At 43.4% G+C, this 18997-nt stretch overlaps 1 protein-coding gene and 1 long non-coding RNA gene across 2 annotated transcripts; one reads left to right on the top strand and one right to left on the bottom strand.

The window, feature by feature from the left end:
* The first annotated feature begins 720 nt into the window (after positions 1–720).
* Positions 721–14978, top strand: LOC126986644 (putative uncharacterized protein DDB_G0287183). Its single transcript, XM_050842922.1, has 3 exons — positions 721–806; positions 8232–8451; positions 13401–14978. Exons 1-3 carry the CDS (start codon positions 745–747, stop codon positions 13647–13649), a joined length of 531 nt encoding a protein of 176 aa, XP_050698879.1. The 5' UTR covers positions 721–744; the 3' UTR covers positions 13650–14978.
* On the bottom strand, positions 14898–17358 carry LOC126986646 (uncharacterized). The gene is made up of 2 exons (XR_007739854.1): positions 15384–17358; positions 14898–15220 (listed from the first exon to the last, which is right to left on the bottom strand). It is a non-coding gene; the product is annotated as an uncharacterized LOC126986646 (long non-coding RNA).
* Positions 17359–18997: the final 1639 nt, after the last annotated feature.

Below are 18997 nucleotides of genomic sequence, written 5' to 3' on the forward strand. Positions count from 1 at the left end.
TGTGTGTGTGTGTGTGTGTGTGTGTGTGTGTGTGTGTGTGTGTGTGTGTGTGTGTGTGTGTGTGTGTGTGTGTGTTCCATTTTTGGCCGTTCTATTTTTCCTATTCTTTTTTTTTTATATATGTGAATCCTCTTTTTCAATATGTCTTTTCTGTACCTCTCGTGTGTGTGTGTGTGTGTGTGTGTGGCGGGGGGGAGGTAGGAGTGTGTGTGTGTGTGTGTGTGGGAGGGGGGGCCTTTGTTCTCCCTCCAAGGGCTTGGTGTCATCGGCAGCGAGGAGATGGGGTGAGAGGGGAGCTGCGGATACTGTGTAGGCTGCAACCAACTCTTACTGGATGGCTTGTTGCTTGCTGACTGACTGACTGACTGAATGAATGAATGAATGAATGAATAACTGACAGAATGACTAACTCCCTTCCTTACTTATGAACTAGCCTTTAACTTATCGCCATAGTTAATCTAAATTCGTCTGTAATCTGTATTATGCTTCTGAAATGTCTAAAAGAGTAAAAAACATTGCTGGCTGTGCATTACTTGTATATATTCCTCTTCCATCTTCCTCCACACACAACTCCTGTCCACCTTACATCCCTGCTTCATCAATTACTGCACTCTACTCTCATTTCATTCCTTTTCCATCTAACTCCACATATGACTCCTCTCATCCCTAAACCCCTGCTCCATCTCGCCGTCTCTGTGTCTGTGCCCTTCCTGAGACTCTTCGTCTACGCCTGCAGGAGCGGTGATGCGGGTAACGGCTGCTCACCTCAGGGCACGCCGGGTCCTTCGCTTGTGCTCCAGCAGAGGGTGAGTGCGAGGGTGCAAAGAGGAGGGACGAGAAGGGAAGGGGTGATGTTTGTGGTACAGCGTGGAGGAAGGAGTGATGGTGGTTGATGGGGGTCATGGGAAAGACAGAGAAGGGTGAAAGGGATGGTGATGGGACGGGAGAACTAAAGGGAAGGGGGAAATAGAAAAGGGTGATGGTGGATAGACAATGAAAAGGGATGGGAAGGGGTAATGGTGATGACAGGGTATGGATTGATGCGAAGAGTAATGGTGGTGGAACATTGATGATAGATGATAGGGGTGACGGTGAGAGTAACGGGAATGGGTAAGGATGGTGGGGTAAAGATAAGGGCAGGGAAGAAGTGGTAGAGATGGGCGGGTGTCGAGGGAAGGACAGAGAAGGGTAGTGACAGACGATTCCTCCTTACCTTGCTGTCATTAATTATCTTGTCACCTCTTCCTTCCCTTGTCCCATTCGTTCTTTCTTTACCGTTCTTCCTCTGTTTACTCTTACGTGTATTTCCCGTCCTCACTCTTTAAGCTTATAATCAACTAATTTCCTCCTCTTTTTCTTGTGATCTCCTCTTCTTTCTTCTTTAAGTCACAAAAATCTGGTACAACGATCAACTTACATCACCAGTCAACCATTCAACCATTATCACTTGCTTCACCATCACCATAACTACCACCAATATTACCTCACACACCTGTCCAGAAGCCAATCCGCAACTCTCACGCTTCTTATTAATCCCTACCTTATTCCCTCTAATTCACTTATATTCCCTCTTCTACTCCGTCATTTCTACCACCAACAAACATCTTCATCACATCAGTTATCACGAGTTGCTGTATCTTCCTGTCATTCGTTCAATACACACCAACGTTAATCACCCCCACTACCACCACCACCAGACGCTATAGTATCTCCTTTGTTAACCTAACGACACTAACAACAGCCACCTTTGTCAACCCGCCAGCCCAATCCATCTTTCCTGGCCAAGACTTCACCTAGAACCCGCAATTCCTACACCTCGGCAGAACCAGTTGCCTCCCTCACCACATGCAGGAGTGAGTGGAGCAGGAGCAGTGAGTAGCGGGCTTTTTTTCATGTTTCCTTTTTTTTATGCCCTTGAACTGACTCATCTGCTGTAAAAATAAAAAGTAAAAAAACATGCATCACCAGTCATCACCTCCGTTGTCACACTACTAGTCATCACCAGTCAACATCACTAGTACCTTCCTCTTCACGCCAGTTATGACCAGCCACCTTCAACAACACCTCCTTTTTTAACCCCAATGTCACCAGTCATAATCATGTGTACCTTAGTCATCCCCCATCACTAGGTATATGCATCATCTCTCTCTCTCTCTGTGTCTGTCTGTTCTTTCTCTCTTTCGTTTTCGCTTTGTTTCTCTTGTTTTTTCTCCCTCTCTGTCTGTCTGTCTCTGCCTCAGTCTCTCTTCATATCTTTTTTTTATCTGTCTTTCTCTCCTCCAACCTTGCCAATACATAAAAACACCATCAATATCATCACCACTATCACCACCACCACAACCACCACGTCACCCCGGTGCTAACATTTTATCCCACTCACACACACTCACACGCACACGTCAGGTCGTAAACAAGAACTCATACCGTAAAGGAGAGCCCCCGAGTGTAGCGTGCGTGGCGTGTGGCGAGCGAGCGAGAGAGATCAGGAGTGGGGAGCAACTAATATACACAATCACTTGCTGGAAAGGCGCATGGAAAGGCCAAGGGTGCAGTAATTCCTGAAGCCAAGTTGTCGAGTTGTTCTAATCCCATTTACGGCCAGAAAAAAATAGTGTTCCTCTCCTCCCCTGCCCGGAACACGCTGTCACTCATCATAATTACACGTTCCTGCCTGGAGAGTCAACCTGTTCTTTTTTTTATCCTGAAGCTATTCCTCTTCAGCTTCAATGTGATTTCAGTATTAATGGTAGTGGTGGTGGTAGTAATGGTGGTGGTGGTGGTAGTGGAAGTAGTTGTTGTAGTGGTAGTAGTAGTAGTAGTAGTAGTAGTAGTAGTAGTAGTATAGATGATTGAATGAGTGAGTGAGTGAGAAACTGAGTAAGTGAGAGCGTGGTTAAATGAATGAATGGATAAATAAATTGCGAGTGAGTGAGTGGGTGAGTGCGTGAGTGTGTGAGTAAAGCGAGTGAAGAAAAAAGATGCAAATTCGTCGCCCGTCTCTTTTACTGCAGGATTAATACGTGAATAAATAAATAATGGAAAGGCGAGAATATTGTAAACGATACCAAGACTATATTCCTGTTTGTCTTAAATATATCACTTCACTATTATTGGCAACGTTTTAAGACTATTGCTCTCTCTCTCTCTCTCTCTCTCTCTCTCTCTCTCTCTCTCTCTCTCTCTCTCTCTCTCTCTCTCTCTCTCTCTCTCTCTCTCTCTCTCTCTCTCAGGGTCATTTAATTCGCAAAGCAGGATATTTGCACTCTGTTTTTCAATGAGCACGTTCGTAATTTCGTGTTGCGTCCCCAAATAGACAGACAGACAGAGATAGACACAGACAGAGAGATAGACAGACAGACAGGGAGATAGACAGACAGACAGAGAAGCAGGAAGACGACAAACACACACACACACACACACACACACACACACACAGGGCCATGAAAGAGCATAACACACACCGCTCTGTACTAACTGTTCTGCTTCAGCGCCTAAATTGAGCCATTGCCATCACTGTCGCCCGCAATGCCTGCCTCACCATCACCACCACCATCACCACCACCACCACCACCATCCCTTACTGTCACCTTCTTTCAACACCACATCTGTTTGCTCTTCATCCGTTCAGTTTATAAGTCTTTTTTTTATTTATTTTTTATCCTCTCACAATACCAGTTCTTTAACCTCATCACCACGCCTCGTTATCATCAAACTTACTAAACAATCATCTTCATCTCTCTAATTTCACATTCTATAACATCATCAAACTCACCCTTATCACCATTCATCACTATCTTTATTGTTTCCTTTTTTGTGCCCTTGAGCTGTCTCCTTTGTTGTAAAAAAAAAATGCTATACCATCACCACATCCAACATCACTGAAACTCTGTGATCTCAATTCGTAACATCATCACCACTCCTACTCACAATAACTATCGTAAGGTCACATCGCTAAGCCCATCACCATCATTTGAGTCACCGTTCACGTGCTCACCTAATCACCTATATCCATCATCAGCCTGACCACTTCTCTCAATCCTTTTCCTTTTTCCCCCACCTTTTACGACTCATCATATCACTTTTTTCACTCCTTTTCCCCTTTTGTTTTCCTTTTCACTGCTCATCACTCCTTTTCCTCCTTTTTCTCACTTCCCTCCTTCAGTCTCCATTCGTCCTTCCTCCCTTTTCATCAACTTCTCTCCATTTCTTCCCCTTCCTACTGTCCTTCAATCTCCTCCCTTCCTCCACTCCTTTTTGGACTTTCCTCCTCCTCTATCGTCTTGCTCTTTTTCTCCACACTAATATATCACTTAGTGGGTTTACCTTCCCTGTTTTTATCCTTTTCATCGACACCAAGTCACGGAAAAACGTTAGCCAGGTGGTGATGGTGGTGGTGGTGGTGGTAGTGATGGTTGTAGTCATTGCAGTAAACAATGTGCATGTGTGTGTGTGTGTGTGTGTGTGTGTGTGTGTGTGTGTTATTACCTTCCAATCCAATTACCTTTGTACTAAGCGAGAAACAAAGACAATAAAGGGTATTGCACACACACACACACACACACACACACACACACACACACACACACACACACACACACACACACACACAGTCTCCCCTCGCACACACCCGCGCCCTCCTCATCCTCCCTCCCCCCTCCCCTCTCCCTCACCCATGCACAATAATTGCACATCCTTCCCTCACGGCCCCAATCTTCACAGCCCGGCGCGGAAGGAGTCGAGGAGCCGCCACTTAAAAATAATGACGCAGTTAAAAATAGCTCGACAAACATCATTAGAGACGCCGAGCCATAATCACACAGACGACATGACTCACGGCCCAGACGCATCCTGTCTTCGTTTGACCCTAAAATAGATTCCTCGAGATGGATTTTACTCCTATTTTCATTCCTTTCATTTGTATTGATTTCCTTGGAGTTGAGATGGATTGCGAAAATATTAACAATCTATACATGTTTTCCGGTTTTTTTTTTTCATGAGGTATAAAATTATTTCTTAAACTATATGCGCTGTTATTCTTTCCTAGCTTAGACCTAACTTTTTAACCAGTCCGCTGCGATTGGCACGTATTTCGCCTTCACTGGTAGCCTGATAACATATACTCCCAGGTCCTTCTCTGCCTTTGTGGTGGATAGTGGAGTGTTTCCCATGTGGCATTGGTGTGCTGGATATCCACTCCCAAGGTGCAGGACTTTACATTTTTCTTCATAGAATTGTAGCAACCACTTATTGCCCCATTCCTGTAGCTTGATGATGTATGCTTGTGGGAAATCCGCAGTCATTGGGTTGACAGTGAAGGAAGCAGCTCAAGGGCAAAAAAATAACTGAGAAAAAACGCTAATCACTGCCCTTATGAAAAAAAAGTATAGATGGGTGGTCAAAAGAGAAGTCAACCGGCCGCTTGCAGACTCCTTACGTTCTCATGTTCTTAATATCGGGTGGAACTTAACTCACTAAACTAACTAAAAATTCTTCTTCTCTATACGCACCTCATTTTGTATTTCTAGGTTTCTTCCCATTGAAATCGAAAGCACAGATGAAAGGCAGATATTTGCTATTGTTTTTTTGCGTTTTCCTATTTTTTTTCTCCGGGTACAGAAAAGGGAGCTAGAAACATTCACTCTATCTCACTTCTATATTCTTTTTTGGTGCTCGCCTTACCATCTTAGAAACGCAGAAAGAAAAAACGTTCTCCCGTTCCAATTTGCTTCAACGTTTTTACAGGATGAAAAAAAAAAAAGAGTGGGAGGCCTCTATCTTCAATTTTCATAAGCGATTTCACCGTTACTACCATCTTAGAAAACGAAGAAAGAAAAAACGTTCTCCCTTTCCAATTTGCTTCAACGTTTTTACAGGATGAAAAAAAAAAAACCTAGGAGGCCTGAACCTTCATTTCCCATAAGCAATGTCACCGCTACTACTGAACGGAGAAGACGAAGAATGAACAGATAGAAAAAGAAATGACGACAAATGAGGAAGAGAAGGAAAAGAGACGGAAACAAAGAAGGAACAGGAGAAAGAGAACAAGACGGAGGAGAATGAAAATGAGGAGACGAAGGAGAATGACGAAGAATGAAGAGAAAGAAAAAGAAATGACAAAAGAGGAAGAGAAGGAAAACAATCGGAAACAAAGAAGGAACAGGAGAAAGAGAAGAAGGGGGAGGAATGAAAATAAGGAGGAGGAGGAGGAGGAGAATGACGAAGAAGCGGAGAAAAACCGGAGGACACGAAAAATGAAGAGTAGGAAAAAGAGATACCGTCCTTGCCTCCTTCGAAGTGCAAGTTAAATTAAATAAACTAGGCGTCCAATTTTTTTGTGTCTCCTATATACCATTTCACCGCTACTCGTCTTGTCCTGTCCCTTCGAAACGTAAGATAAATGAAAGGGCAAAAAACATACCAACTTTTTGCGGCCTCGGTCGGAGTATTCTGTTAGGGAGGAAAGTCAAGGCCGCAAAAGACGATCACGAACTTTACCGCAAAAGAAAAAAAACTTAACCAGAAGGAAGGAAGAAAAAGTTTGTCTTACTTAACGTGAATGCATTTATGGCCGAGGTTCAAGAGGAGGAGGAGGAGGAGGAGGGGGAGGAAGAGGAACAATGCCAAGGACGAAAACGCGGAAGAGGAAGAGAAGGAGGAGGAGGAGGGGAAAAAGGAAAGAAAGAAGCCAAGAAAAATGAAAGCCGAGGAAGAGGAAGGAAAAGATGAGAATGAATAATTTGCGAGGTGAAGGAAACTAAGGAAAAATGGAGAGAGGGAAAGTTGGAAAAAATCAGAGAAGCAGAATAAAGAAGAGGGGGAGGAAGACGAGGAGGAGAACGGGGAAGACTAATAGGAAATTCAGCAAAAAGAGGAAGAGGAAGAAGAAAGGGAAGGACGCGTAGGAGGAGGAGAGGAGAGGAGGAGGAAGAAAAGTCGTCTGATGTGATGAACTGGAAGAAAAGAAGAAAAGAAGAGATGGAGATGGAGTCGGAGGAGGAGGAGGAGGAGGAGGATAAGAAGCAAGAGACGAAGGAGATGGAGATGAAGATGGAGACGAAGGAGGACGAGGAGGGGAAGAAACAGGAGAAAGCGGATAAGAACGAGGATGATAAGGAGGGAGAGAAGACGGAGGAGAGGATGGAAGAGGAGGAGAAAGAGAATGAAGAAGGAAACAGAACAGGAGGAGGAAGAGGAGGAGGCGGAGGAGGATCTGAGTTGATGGAGGAGATCTAAATAGCCTTTCCTTGCTCCTGTAATGCCCCGACGAGAATTTCCATCCCATTGCATATATATTACGACGAGGGAGGGAGGGAGCGAGAGCGAGAGAGAGAGAGAGAGAGAGAGAGAGAGAGAGAGAGAGAGAGAGAGAGAGAGAGAGAGAGAGAGAGAGAGAGAGAGAGAGAGAGAGAGAGAGAGAGAGAGAGAGATGAAGGAGATTGTGATACCGCAATAAACATAGTGAAGCTGAGTCTAATTATCCTTGTATTCCATTTTCCCGGAGCTTAGATATATTTAGGAAAGATAACGCAAGCATATATTTGTTTCGCAGCTTCATGATTTGTTGTTTATTTTTCATTTCCTGATGTTTGAATACCTCGGTCTTTTCTAGTGTTCCTTGTATCAGTCCCAAAGAAAGCCCGCCACAGCATCTCTTACGATTCGATGACAGTATGGAAGGCAGGATAAGGAAGGACAAGCTAATATACCAGCAAACTATTCTCGTAACAGTGATGCAAGTCTTCGTTTAATGACCGCACATAATAAAAATGCATTACCCAATTAAAAAACCCAAAGAAAGCCCCCCATAGCATCTCTTACGATTCGATGACAGTATGGAAGGCAGGAGAATGAAGGAGGAAGCTTACATACCAGCAAACTATATTCTCGTAACAGTGATGAAAGTCTTCGTTTGATAACCGCACATAATAAAAATGCATCACCCATTTTATGACTATTGCTTAACACTTAAAAGCACTCGACGATCACCCAGGAAAACCGAATATAAAATGTGTTGCTGTATTTACTTCGTCTCTCCTTACATATCAATCACCAGTATAGATTAGATTCCAACAGGTATCTCATAAGCAACTACACCTGTCGACCATCACACAGGTATATCGTCTATGAAATCCATCATTAACTAACTCATCTATTTTACACTTTCCCCGCTAATGTAAGCCATCGAAAGTCACTCCACAGATACACTAAACAATCAACCTTTCCTTCCGCAGGTGTGTTGACGTGACGGAGCAGGGCGGAGGAGGAGGAGGAGGGGGTGGAGGCGGCGGAAGAGGATTGAGAGGAGGAGGAGGAGGGGGCGGAGGAGAGGCCGAGGTGTCGCCCCTCCTCCAGGAAGCGGCCATGAGGAAGATGGTGTCCAGCCTGCGGGGCGCCTCCTACCGGCCCACCCTGCCGCCGGAGATTGCTACGGATGCTGCCATTTACGTCGCGGTGAGTGGTGGGGGCGGGGCGAGGCGAGGTGGGAGGGGGAGGGAGAGACAGGGCGGGGAAAGGGTGGGGCGGAACGGGGTGGGGAGGGGGAGACAAACGGGGCGAGGAAGAGATGGGGTGAGGCGTTAGGTTTTAATTATACAGAGGAAGAACAGACACCAGGAGACATGGCGGATGGAGAGGGCAAGGGGAAGGTGTTGAACTGAGCTAGGATGAATGGATTGGGTGTTTTAGGTATTAGGGTGGAAAGAGAAGGGAAGGTTAGGAAAGGGAGTCATCCGGGGTTACGGGAAATATACAGGGTGAGTCTGGAGGAGATGTACAGGACAAGGAAGGTTCAGGAAAGGCGTGGGAAAGGGTGTGGAATAGGGATAAGAAGGGAAGACTAGGGTAAGCGAGGTGTTAAGGTAAGGAAAGGAATGGGATGGGGTTCCGTGAGGTATATGAATGGGTGTCTCGCTGATACGGGTGAGAAATGGGGTAAGATGATGATGGGTCTTCGTTAGTAGGGGTGTAGAGGGTTGGGTCTGGGAGGTACGGAGTGGGGGGGGGAGATGGAGGGGGCGAGAAATGCTTGGGGGTCGTGAGTGAGTCTGGATGAAGTTGAGTAGAAGGGCGGCGCTATAGGGGAGGTGGCGAAGGGTAGATCGAAAGGAAAGGGGAGAACGAGAAACAGATGGGAGGGAAGAGCTGGGGAATGATAAACAAGAGAGAGGAGAAATAGGAGATGGAAGGGAAGAGCTGGGGAATGAGAAAACAAAAGAAAACGGATAAACAGGAGACGGAAGAAAGAGAAGAGCTGAGGAATGAGAAAGAAGAGAAACAGAAGGTGGAGGGACGGAGAAGGGCCAAGGAATAAGGAAGGTTTTAGTCACAGGATTATTGGAGAAAAACAAAAGGACGAGTAAGAGGATTTGGAGGAAGGAGAGAGGGATGCAAGAGGCGGTGGAGGTAGAGATGGAAGTAGAGGGGAGGAAAGGAAACGGTGGGAGAGAAGAAGAAAAAGGTCAGAGAGGTTACAGAAATATGGAAAAGAGAAAAAGGAAGAGAAAAAGGAGGAAGGGATGAGGAATGGAGGAAAGGAGGGAAGAGAAGAGGATTATAGCTGACAGGAGGATGAGGATTTGCCAGAAAGGTAGACAGCGCTGAAAATTTAGACGAGTTCAGAAAGAAAAGTAGAAAAAGGTGTGTGTGTGTGTGTGTGTGTGTGTGTGTGTGTGTGTGTGTGTGTGTGTGTGTGTGTGTGTGTGTGTGTGTGTGTTATCAAATTATACAAAAAACTAACCAGGAAAAATATGGCAAAGTGGGGAGAGAATGAAAAGCAGGGAATGTGAAAAGAACTGAGCGGAAAGAAAGAAAGAAGGAAAGGAAGAAGAATTACAAATAAATACAAGATCAGTGAAGGATGTTTGTACAGGATTATTATGACGTTTTAACACGATGAATATAAATGAAGAGCAAATGATAAGCAAAACAACACTGAAAAAAAAAAGGAGATAATGAGCAAATAGATATCTAGAAAACAAAAAATAATTAGAAAGATTCGGCGAGTAAACAGAAGAACTACGAAAGGAAGGGAAAAAAAGGGATATGATAAAAAATAAATGCGTATCCAGAAAATAAAAGAAATAACTGAAAAAAAAAGAAAATAATGTTAGAAAATGCGCTATGAACAGAAGAAAAATGGTACCCAAAAAAAAAAAATAACTGAAGACGAACGGGGAGAAATAAATAAACACGATGGAAAAAAAATATAAATTCAGAATAAACTAAAGTAGCGAATAAGGAAAAAAAAGAACGATATAAAAATAATACTAGTAAAATACCTGAAGAAGGAACTGTCACTTAAAAAAATGTAAAAAATAATGAAATAAGAGTAAAGAGTAACTCCTCCTTCTTATCCTCCTCTTCCTCCTCCTCCTACATACAATATTTTTTTCTGCTCCTATTTCATATTCATTTTCTTTGCTCTTTATCGCCTTTGCACGACTTATCATATACCCCTCCTCCTTTTCTTCCTTTTTCCTCCACCTCCTCCTACTTCTTCTCCTCCGCCTTCTCCTCCTCCTCCTCCTCCTCCTACATAATTTTTTTTTTTCTGTTCCTATTTCATATTCATTTTCTTTGCTACTTATAATATCCCCCTCCTTCTTTTCTTCCTTTTTCCTCCACCTCCTCCTACTTCTTCTCCTCCTCCTCCTCCTTTCCTTCCTGTATTAAATTTTCCTTGTATTGTTCCGGAGCTTAGGTTCTTAATGTTGTAAGCCACCATTTTTCATGTTTAAGGAGATAAATAAATAAAAAAGATAGTTTCAATAAAAATAAAATAAAAATTAAACTTACAATACGAAGATTACTTTACACAATACTTAAACAATAGCGTGCCGAAAACAAAACTCAATACCAACAATACTTTATCAATGAAAAAAAAGAAAAAAAAAAGAAATGCCTGTTGTCTGACAAGGAAGAAAACGCTTTGCAAATCCTTTCAATCTTAATTTGGTGAAGAACTTAAAAGCGTCTCTCTCTCTCTCTCTCTCTCTCTCTCTCTCTCTCTCCTCCTCCTCCTTCTCCTCCTCCTCCTCCTCCTCCTCCTCCTTCAGTACCTCCATTTCTGCACAACATCGAAACTTCTCAAATTACCCACACAACGAAATCTCTCTCTCTCTCTCTCTCTCTCCGTGCACTCATTAAATTTTTCTCTTCTTCTAAAAAAAGGAAGAATGGAGAAAATTAGAAAGAGCGCGGGAAGACATAGCAAGAAGAGCAGCTGGAGGAGGAGGAGGAGGAGTAGGAGGAGGAGGAGGAGGAGGAGGTCATTAAACAAGTAATTGGTCTTAAACTTCATTCTGTTCTTATTAAAATCTGTATAATGCTGTTAAGAGTAAGAAGCCAACGACTTTACCGCCGCCTCCTCCTCCTCCTCCTCCTCCTCCTTCCTCTTCCTTTACCTCCTCCTCGTTTTCCTCTCCCAGCTGCTGGAATTCCTTCGCTCTTCACTCCCTCATTTTCACGTCTGTTCTTGTTCTTGAAAAAACGAAAATTATATCTCCCACTCTCTGTATCTATCTATCTATCTAACTATCTATCTACCTACCTACGTTTTTATCTCACGTCATGGACTTCCCTTCTTCGTATTAACTTTTCATTCCGCCAGCGTCATCACCGTGAGTGGACGTAACGAACCTTTGAGACACGGGTCGTCTAAGTAGGTAAACGGGTGGGTCGCGAAAGACTACAGAATGGGTCGTCGCGCCTATGTAAACCGAAATCTGAATACAGGACGACGGTAGGCTCACAGAGTTGTTAGTGTTGTCAATGGATGGCCGGTACTATACGCAAACAGACAACTGAATAGAAGACGCCACACACACACACACACACACACACACACACACACACACACACACACACACACTACACATACCGATAACAGAATACAAGGCGGCGGGAGGCACACAGCACTCTCTTTTTTACAGCAAAGGAGACAGTTCAAGGGCGCAAAGAAAAATACATAAAAAAAAACCCCGCTACTTACTGCTTCTGAATAGAGGTCAAAGGAGTGGCTGAATTTTGGGAAAAGGTGTGTATGTTGTGTGAATGTAGTGTGGTGTGGATAGAGAGAGGATCTGTCTTTAGAGAGCATGCTGAACTACTCTCCGGTGTTGGTGAGACAATAGGGAAACGGTTAGTGAGGACATGGGAAGGGCGATCAAGATGGTAGGAAATTAAAAGCAAAAAATATATGTAACGTTACTGAAAAAATGAAAATAAAGACTAACAAAAGGAAGTGATAGATTCTGGACTTTTCAGCATTGGCCCGCTAACCCTCCCCCCCCCCCTTCACCCCTTCCCTCCTTCCCTCCACCACCACCAGCTGCCGGGTCTCTCAGGGGGGTGAGGGGCGGCGTCACGCGTGGCCGCCAGCGCTTCCTCGGCACGGCAAGCTCGCTAATTAGGAGTGTTCAGGTGTGTTCAGGTGTCGTGCAACAAAACGGCCCGGGGAAAAATCTTGCTGGAGGAGGAGGAGGAGGAGGAGGAGGAGGAGATGGTGCTGGTAGTAGAAGAGAAGAAAGACAATGAAAACAAGGAAGAAAATTGTTTCGACTAAAAATTCTTGGAGTAGGAAGAGGTGGATGAGGAGGAAGAGGAGACGGAGGAGGAGGAAGAGGAGGAGAAAAAGGGAAGAAGAAAGCACATGAGAACAAGAATAACATGAACAAAAACGAGAACAAAAAAAAAAGCAAGAAAAAAAATAATTAGACAGAACAGGGAATGGGATGATAAGACAATCTAGAAGAAAAATGAGCCTTAGAAGGGACATGTCTAGATAGAAGAGTGAATAGGGAGAAAAAGAGAAGAGGAGAAGAGAAGAAGGAAGAAGATATGACGTAGGATGTAGAAGGAAAATCAAGCTAATAAGGATAAAAGAACGCCTTGAAAGTAGCGCCTCTACTCCTCTTCGTCTGTCCAAAAGAAGAAGAGGAAGAAGTTGAAGAGTAGAAGGGAGAAAAGAGAAGAAGGAAGAAGATATGACGTAGGATGTAGAAGGAAAATCAAGCTAATAAGGATAAAAGAACGCCTTGAAAGTATCGCCTCCACTCCTCTTCGTCTGTCCAAAAGAAGAAGAGGAAGAAGTTAGCTCATTATTTCCGCGTCACAGCCAGGTGTTGCTCCGCTAATTAGGGCGCGAAGGTACTCCTGACGCCCTTCCCTTCACGCCTACCCTTACCCTCCCCTCCCATCACCCTTTGCACCTTATTATCCTAACTAACTAATGGTGATAGAGGGCGAGTTGCGTCACTCACTCGCCGCCTATACTCCTCCTGCACTCCTGTACCTCACGACCACAAACCTCGCCTAAGTTAACCCACATAGCACCCAACATAACCAAACCTAGCGTAGTCTACCATTATCTGGCCCTCATATGCACTTCTCTCTCCACACAGGTCATAGTGGTCTTCTACGCGGCCATCATCCTGCTCCTCGTGGGCACAAACCTTCACCGCCTCCGCCGCCGCCGCAGAGGCCCAAGCTCGTCCCCCGCACAGCCGCTACAGACCACCATCACGGCGCGAGGGGCGGACAGCACCTCGCTACTCTTCCCTACCTCAACGCCCGCCTCCCCCGCTGCCGTCACCACCGCCCTGCACGACAAGGAGCGGTGGCAGGAGCAGGGAGAGGCCGTGCCCGTCTGAAGGCGCGGGTGTGGAGGAGGAGAAGGAGGGAGATGAGGAACGATAAGGAGATGCTGGGTGGGAGGAAAGTGCTGGCGTGAAGACAAGGAGGAGGAAGAGGAGGAGGAAGAGGAGAACAACGAGGAGTGAAGAAGAACGAGGAGGATAATGGAGAATAACGATAAGGGTGTGAGAGAAGAGGAGGAGGAAGATGATAAGGAAGAGCATTGAGGACAGAAAAGTGGAGAATGAGGAGAGGAGGAATAAAGAGAAGTATGAGGAAAAAGAAGGAGGAGGAAGAATCTGAATGGATGGAGAAAGTAAAAGGAGGACAATTAGGAAGGATAAGGACGAGGAGGAATTGGAGGGAGAAAGGAAAAAAGTAAAGAGGAGGAGGTCGAGGAGGAGAAAGTTGAGGGGGAACAGGAAAGAGGAAAAGGAGGTGAAAGACGGCAGGAAAAGCTGGCAGGAGGAGGAGGAGGAAAACATGAAAGTGAGGAGAGTATTTGTTCAGTAACGAAGAAGTGTGACCGCAAAGTGTGAGGGGATGGGAGGGAGATGAAAGGATGCTGCGAGAGAGAGAGAGAGAGAGAGAGAGAGAGAGAGAGAGAGAGAGAGAGAGAGAGAGAGAGAGAGAGAGAGAGAGAGAGAGAGAGAGAGAGAGAGAGAGAGAGAGAGAGAGAGAGAGAGAATGATAGGATAAGGATAATGGCGCAAGGATGGCAAGCGAAGGGAAAGGAATGGAAGCGAAGGAGAAAGATAAGATGAAGAAGGGAAGGAAAATAAGCTGGAAAAATGTCATGCAAAAGGTTTATCATTCTTAGAAGCTTTTGGAGATAAGAAGAGAGTGAAGAAGGAGGACGGAAGGGAGGGGGAGAGGGGGAGTGAGAGAACGGAGGAGGGGAAATGAGGAGGTGGAGGAGGAGGAGGAGGAGGGATGGAGGGATAAGAGAAGAGTAATGGAGTGAGTGTTGTTGTCGTAAGAGGAAAAAAATGCCTCTCATTATATCTTCGTCAAACACACACACACACACACACACACACACACACACACACACGGACACGATTGATACACTGAGCTCGTCGAATGATAAGCGTAAGATCAACTGGGCTCGTGTTAACTTAAGGAAAAGGAAAAGAGACTAAAAGGAAAGAAAGGAGTAAAAAAAACACAGACAAGACAAACAGAAGTAAATTGAAACAGTATTTTAAAATCTCTTACTTTTTTTCTTCACACGAGAATCAAAACAGTAAGGTTATTCAGGACGGTGAGTGTGTGTGTGTGTGTGTGTGTGTGTGTGTGTGTGTGTGTGTGTGTGTGTGTGTGTGTGTGTGTGTGTGTGTGTGTGTGTGTGTGTAATTTAAAACACACTACACGAAAATATTTTGACGCACAACCTTGTCTTCAAAGGGCCAAAGGGAGAGAGAAAAAGGCTAACATCAAAGTGTGTGCAAAGTTAGGAGAGGAAACACAATTACAACAACTTTTACGACAACTAGTGACGCAATAGACTGCCTCTCTTGTTGCTTACACATAGGATTTGCAGTGATTATGTTTCTTTATTTAATCGTTGGAATGATGCAGCAAAAAACTCATTAGAAGTGTTACCCCTACAAAAAATATTAAGCTGATGTTGTGAAGCAGGAACAGAGAAGAAAGAAGCAATGGAAAAGCAGAAAGTAGGTTTAATAATAAGGAAAGGAGGTAAGGGAGAACCATGGATGCGTAACATGAGTGGAATGATGAAGCAAAACCTCATTAGAAGTGTGACCCCTACAAAAAATATTAAGCTGATGTTGTGAAGCAGGAACAGAGAGGAAAAAAGCAAGGGAAGAGCAGTGAATAGAAGGTTTAATAATAAGGAAAGGAGGTAAGGGAGAACCATGGATGGGTTACAAGAGTGGAGAGCAGTGAACAGAGAGTCTGAAAGAAGTGAAGATAGAAGAGTAAAGTAGGAACAGGGAAGGAAAGGCAGTGAATGAAAAACTGAAATAGATGATACATGGAAAACGGTGAATAAAACAGTGAACAGGAAGAAAACAGTGGATAACAAGTGAGCATAAGTTAGTTAAGTAAAAAAAAAGTGAAGGAAACGGTGTAGGACGAACTGATGGAGGTGGCAAATGAACAACAGCGAAAGAAATAGTAAAGAACAATGAACGAAGAACAGTGGACAAGGAGTGAACACAGAACAGTGATTGAAGAACAGAAAATCAAAACAGTAAATTGCAAACCAAAAACACTGAACGGAGAGCAAACAGTTGATGAAAGTGAACGTGATAACAGTGGAAGGAAAATGAAGATGAGGCCCAGTTACCAGACAGTGAATAACGGGTACTTGAGCTCAGACAGTGCATACCAAGAACAGTGATGAAGATAAAGACATGAAACTTGACGCAGTGAAAAAAGAGGTGACCGGGATAAAGTAAAACAAACAGAAATGATGGAAGTCTGACAGGACAGAATGAAGATATAAAGAAGCAGAACTATCATACAAAAAAAACAAAACATACAAGGTAGATATGTAATAATCCATAGTCGAAAATACATAGAAAACGAAGGAAAGAAATGTAGATAATAATGATTGATAAACGATATTAACGAAAAGCGACGAGGGATTAGAAAGGATACAGTTGAGAATAAAAAATGAGATGGCAGAAAGAAATATAATGAGAAATAAGAAAATGGTAAAGAGAGAACAATTTGACTGACTGAAAAATAAAGCAGAAAAAGAAATTGTGCAAAATGTAAATTCGTGTGACTTAACAGTGAATGGATAGAGAAAAAAAGACGCCCTTAGGTGAGAGAGAGAGAGAGAGAGAGAGAGAGACTGCGAGTGGTTCAGTAGCGGCTCAGCGTTTCAAGGATTCACAGGTTTATGATCCCACCGTTGCTGCGCTCAACAGGGGATTAATCTGAGGAGAGGAGGATCGGGTCGGCCATTTGTGGGATCCGAACCGATACCAGGAGGATTGAGTTATTTATTTCCGATACCGAACTTAACAATGGCTCTCTCGGGTCAGGTGGATGAGAGAGAGAGAGAGAGAGAGAGAGAGAGAGAGAGAGAGAGAGAGAGAGTATCAGTAAGTGGATGTGAGTGGATATGTGTGTGTGTGTGTGTGTGTGTGTGTGTGTGTGTGTAAGGAAGAGAAGGAGAGAAGAGGAAGGAGAGAGAATAAATACTGGAGGAATGATATGAAGTGTGGGAGTGTTTGAAGTATGTAAATACGAAAAGGAATGTGGAGAGAAAAAGAGTTACGTGGATTGAAGAGAAAAGCGTGAGTGAGTGAATGTGTGTGTGAGTGAGTGAGGGAGGAGTGAAGGAACAAATGCCAAGAAATGTATAATGTAGGAGAAAGATGAGAGAATGAAGTTATCTGTAAGCTTTTCTCAATTAATTTTAAGATGAGTTTTGAAAAATTGAGTGATTGGTCGAAGAGAAAGTCTGAGTGAGTGAGTGAGTGAGTGAGTGAGTGATAAATCATGTCAAAAATGTTCAAAAAGAGAATGACGTGAAAATGAAGTTACTGTTTGTCGAAGTTTTGCCTCAGTTTTCAAGACGATCCCTTTATCATTTTTTTTTCTCTTGTGACTAATCTCTCTCTCTCTCTCTCTCTCACCGGAGCACGGGCCGAGGATGTGGTGTACCTGTAACCGTATTTTCCGACAAAGTAATCATGCACTTTATATATGTAAGATTTCCCGTGCATGTTTCGAATAAATTATTTAGTGGATCAAGGTCGTTTATTTGCAGTCCCTAATTAACAGTTTATACTTTTCATTCATTGAATGCTATCAAATAAAACCTTTTTACTACCGATACCAATACAGGGATGCGGTGAACACAAGAACTGTGTATTCGAATACGAATACGAATACTTCATATTTATGCGAATACGAATACAAATACGAAGAAACTGAAATACTGATAATTCGAATACAAATACGAAAACTACACGAGAGTATTCGTGAATGCATTCATGAATACTTTTCGTTTAAAATAACTTTTTCATGCAGGATGCTCGGCAATGAGCCTAATATGGTACTAAAGTTATTCAATAGTAAAATGACGTCATGAACTTATAACTGATGCCAGTATTCTGTACATGTTTGTCACACGTAGACATATTTGTTTCCAAAATTTTTCAGTATATTCTAAGCTGTACTTGAAAGAAACACAGCAAAATATCTATATCACTATAATACATGTAATATTATATATATATATATATATATATATATATATATATATATATATATATATATATATATATATATATATATATATATATATATATATATATATATATATATATATATATATATATATATATATATATATATATGATGGGTAGCTACTTGCAAACATAGTTAGCCTTCATTGTCACCTACCTAGAATGACTGCTATTCCTGTGGATCTGAAGTGTTGTAGATGTCAGCTGTCATAAGTTCCAGCAGTGCATGCAAGCTTTTCCCTACAAACACTAGGCACATCAAGAACACTAACTATATGCTTTGCACTCTCAACTATCTTCTTATGTTCTGCCCCAGCAGCATGCTTTTCTATTTCTGATTTACCCGCCTTTCCGTCAGAATTACACAATTTACAGAGGAAATACATAGGCCCCTTGCCGCTTCTTGTCAGCCAACTTGTAAACAACGGGTCACTTTCCCATTTTTCTGTGTATTTCTGCGTGTACGGCTGTCGTTTCCGCTTGGCTGGAGCACTAGACATGACTACTGTGTATTAGTAACAAAAACGAAAACTTAACTGAGTGACAGACTGAGGGAGAATACTGGTACTGGTAAGCAGCGGCCAGGGTGAATACGCGTCTCGGTCTCGTATATTCAGCTAGCTAGCAGCGGCGAGGGAGGGAAGGGGAGGGACGGTATACGGGTCTCATACAAGTCACGACACCGTTAGAGGATGAGGGAAGGAAGAGTGAACGGTAGGGGAAGGATATAGTGATCGAGAGAGGCCTCACAAGTAGGTTGAAATGCAATTGACCTGCACCATACACGCCGGACAAACAGGAACGAAGATTTGTAACTTGGAAGGAACAATAACTATCATTTCTGATGATGGATTCAAGATTATTCGGCATATTATTCGAAGAATACGAATACTTTCCCCAAGTATTCGAATACGAATACGAACACACCCAAATACTGTATTCGAATGTGTTCGAATACGAATACCGAATACGAATACCCCATCCCTGTACCAATACTGTCACTCCTCCTCCTCCTTCTCGTCCTTCCCCTAGCTTTCTGCTGCATGCTCGTCCATGTTTACAAGTTTATCCTCTTTTTCCTCCTCCTCCTCCTCCTCCCTCTCCTTATCCTCCTCCTCCTCCTCCTCCCTCTC

Source organism: Eriocheir sinensis, chromosome 62 (genome assembly GCF_024679095.1).
Source record: "Eriocheir sinensis breed Jianghai 21 chromosome 62, ASM2467909v1, whole genome shotgun sequence".
NCBI classification, from domain to species: Eukaryota; Metazoa; Arthropoda; class Malacostraca; order Decapoda; family Varunidae; genus Eriocheir; species Eriocheir sinensis.

What these genes read in the sequence shown, in the direction of transcription:
- LOC126986644 (XM_050842922.1), top strand. Translation starts at nt 745, where the DNA reads ATGCGGGTAACGGCTGCTCACCTCAGGGCACGCCGGGTCCTTCGCTTG. An exon ending in CGCTTGTGCTCCAGCAGAGG is followed by an intron (nt 807 to 8,231) that starts GTGAGTGCGAGG and finishes TTCCTTCCGCAG; the next exon opens with GTGTGTTGACGTGACGGAGC. An exon ending in ATGCTGCCATTTACGTCGCG is followed by an intron (nt 8,452 to 13,400) that starts GTGAGTGGTGGG and finishes CTCTCCACACAG; the next exon opens with GTCATAGTGGTCTTCTACGC.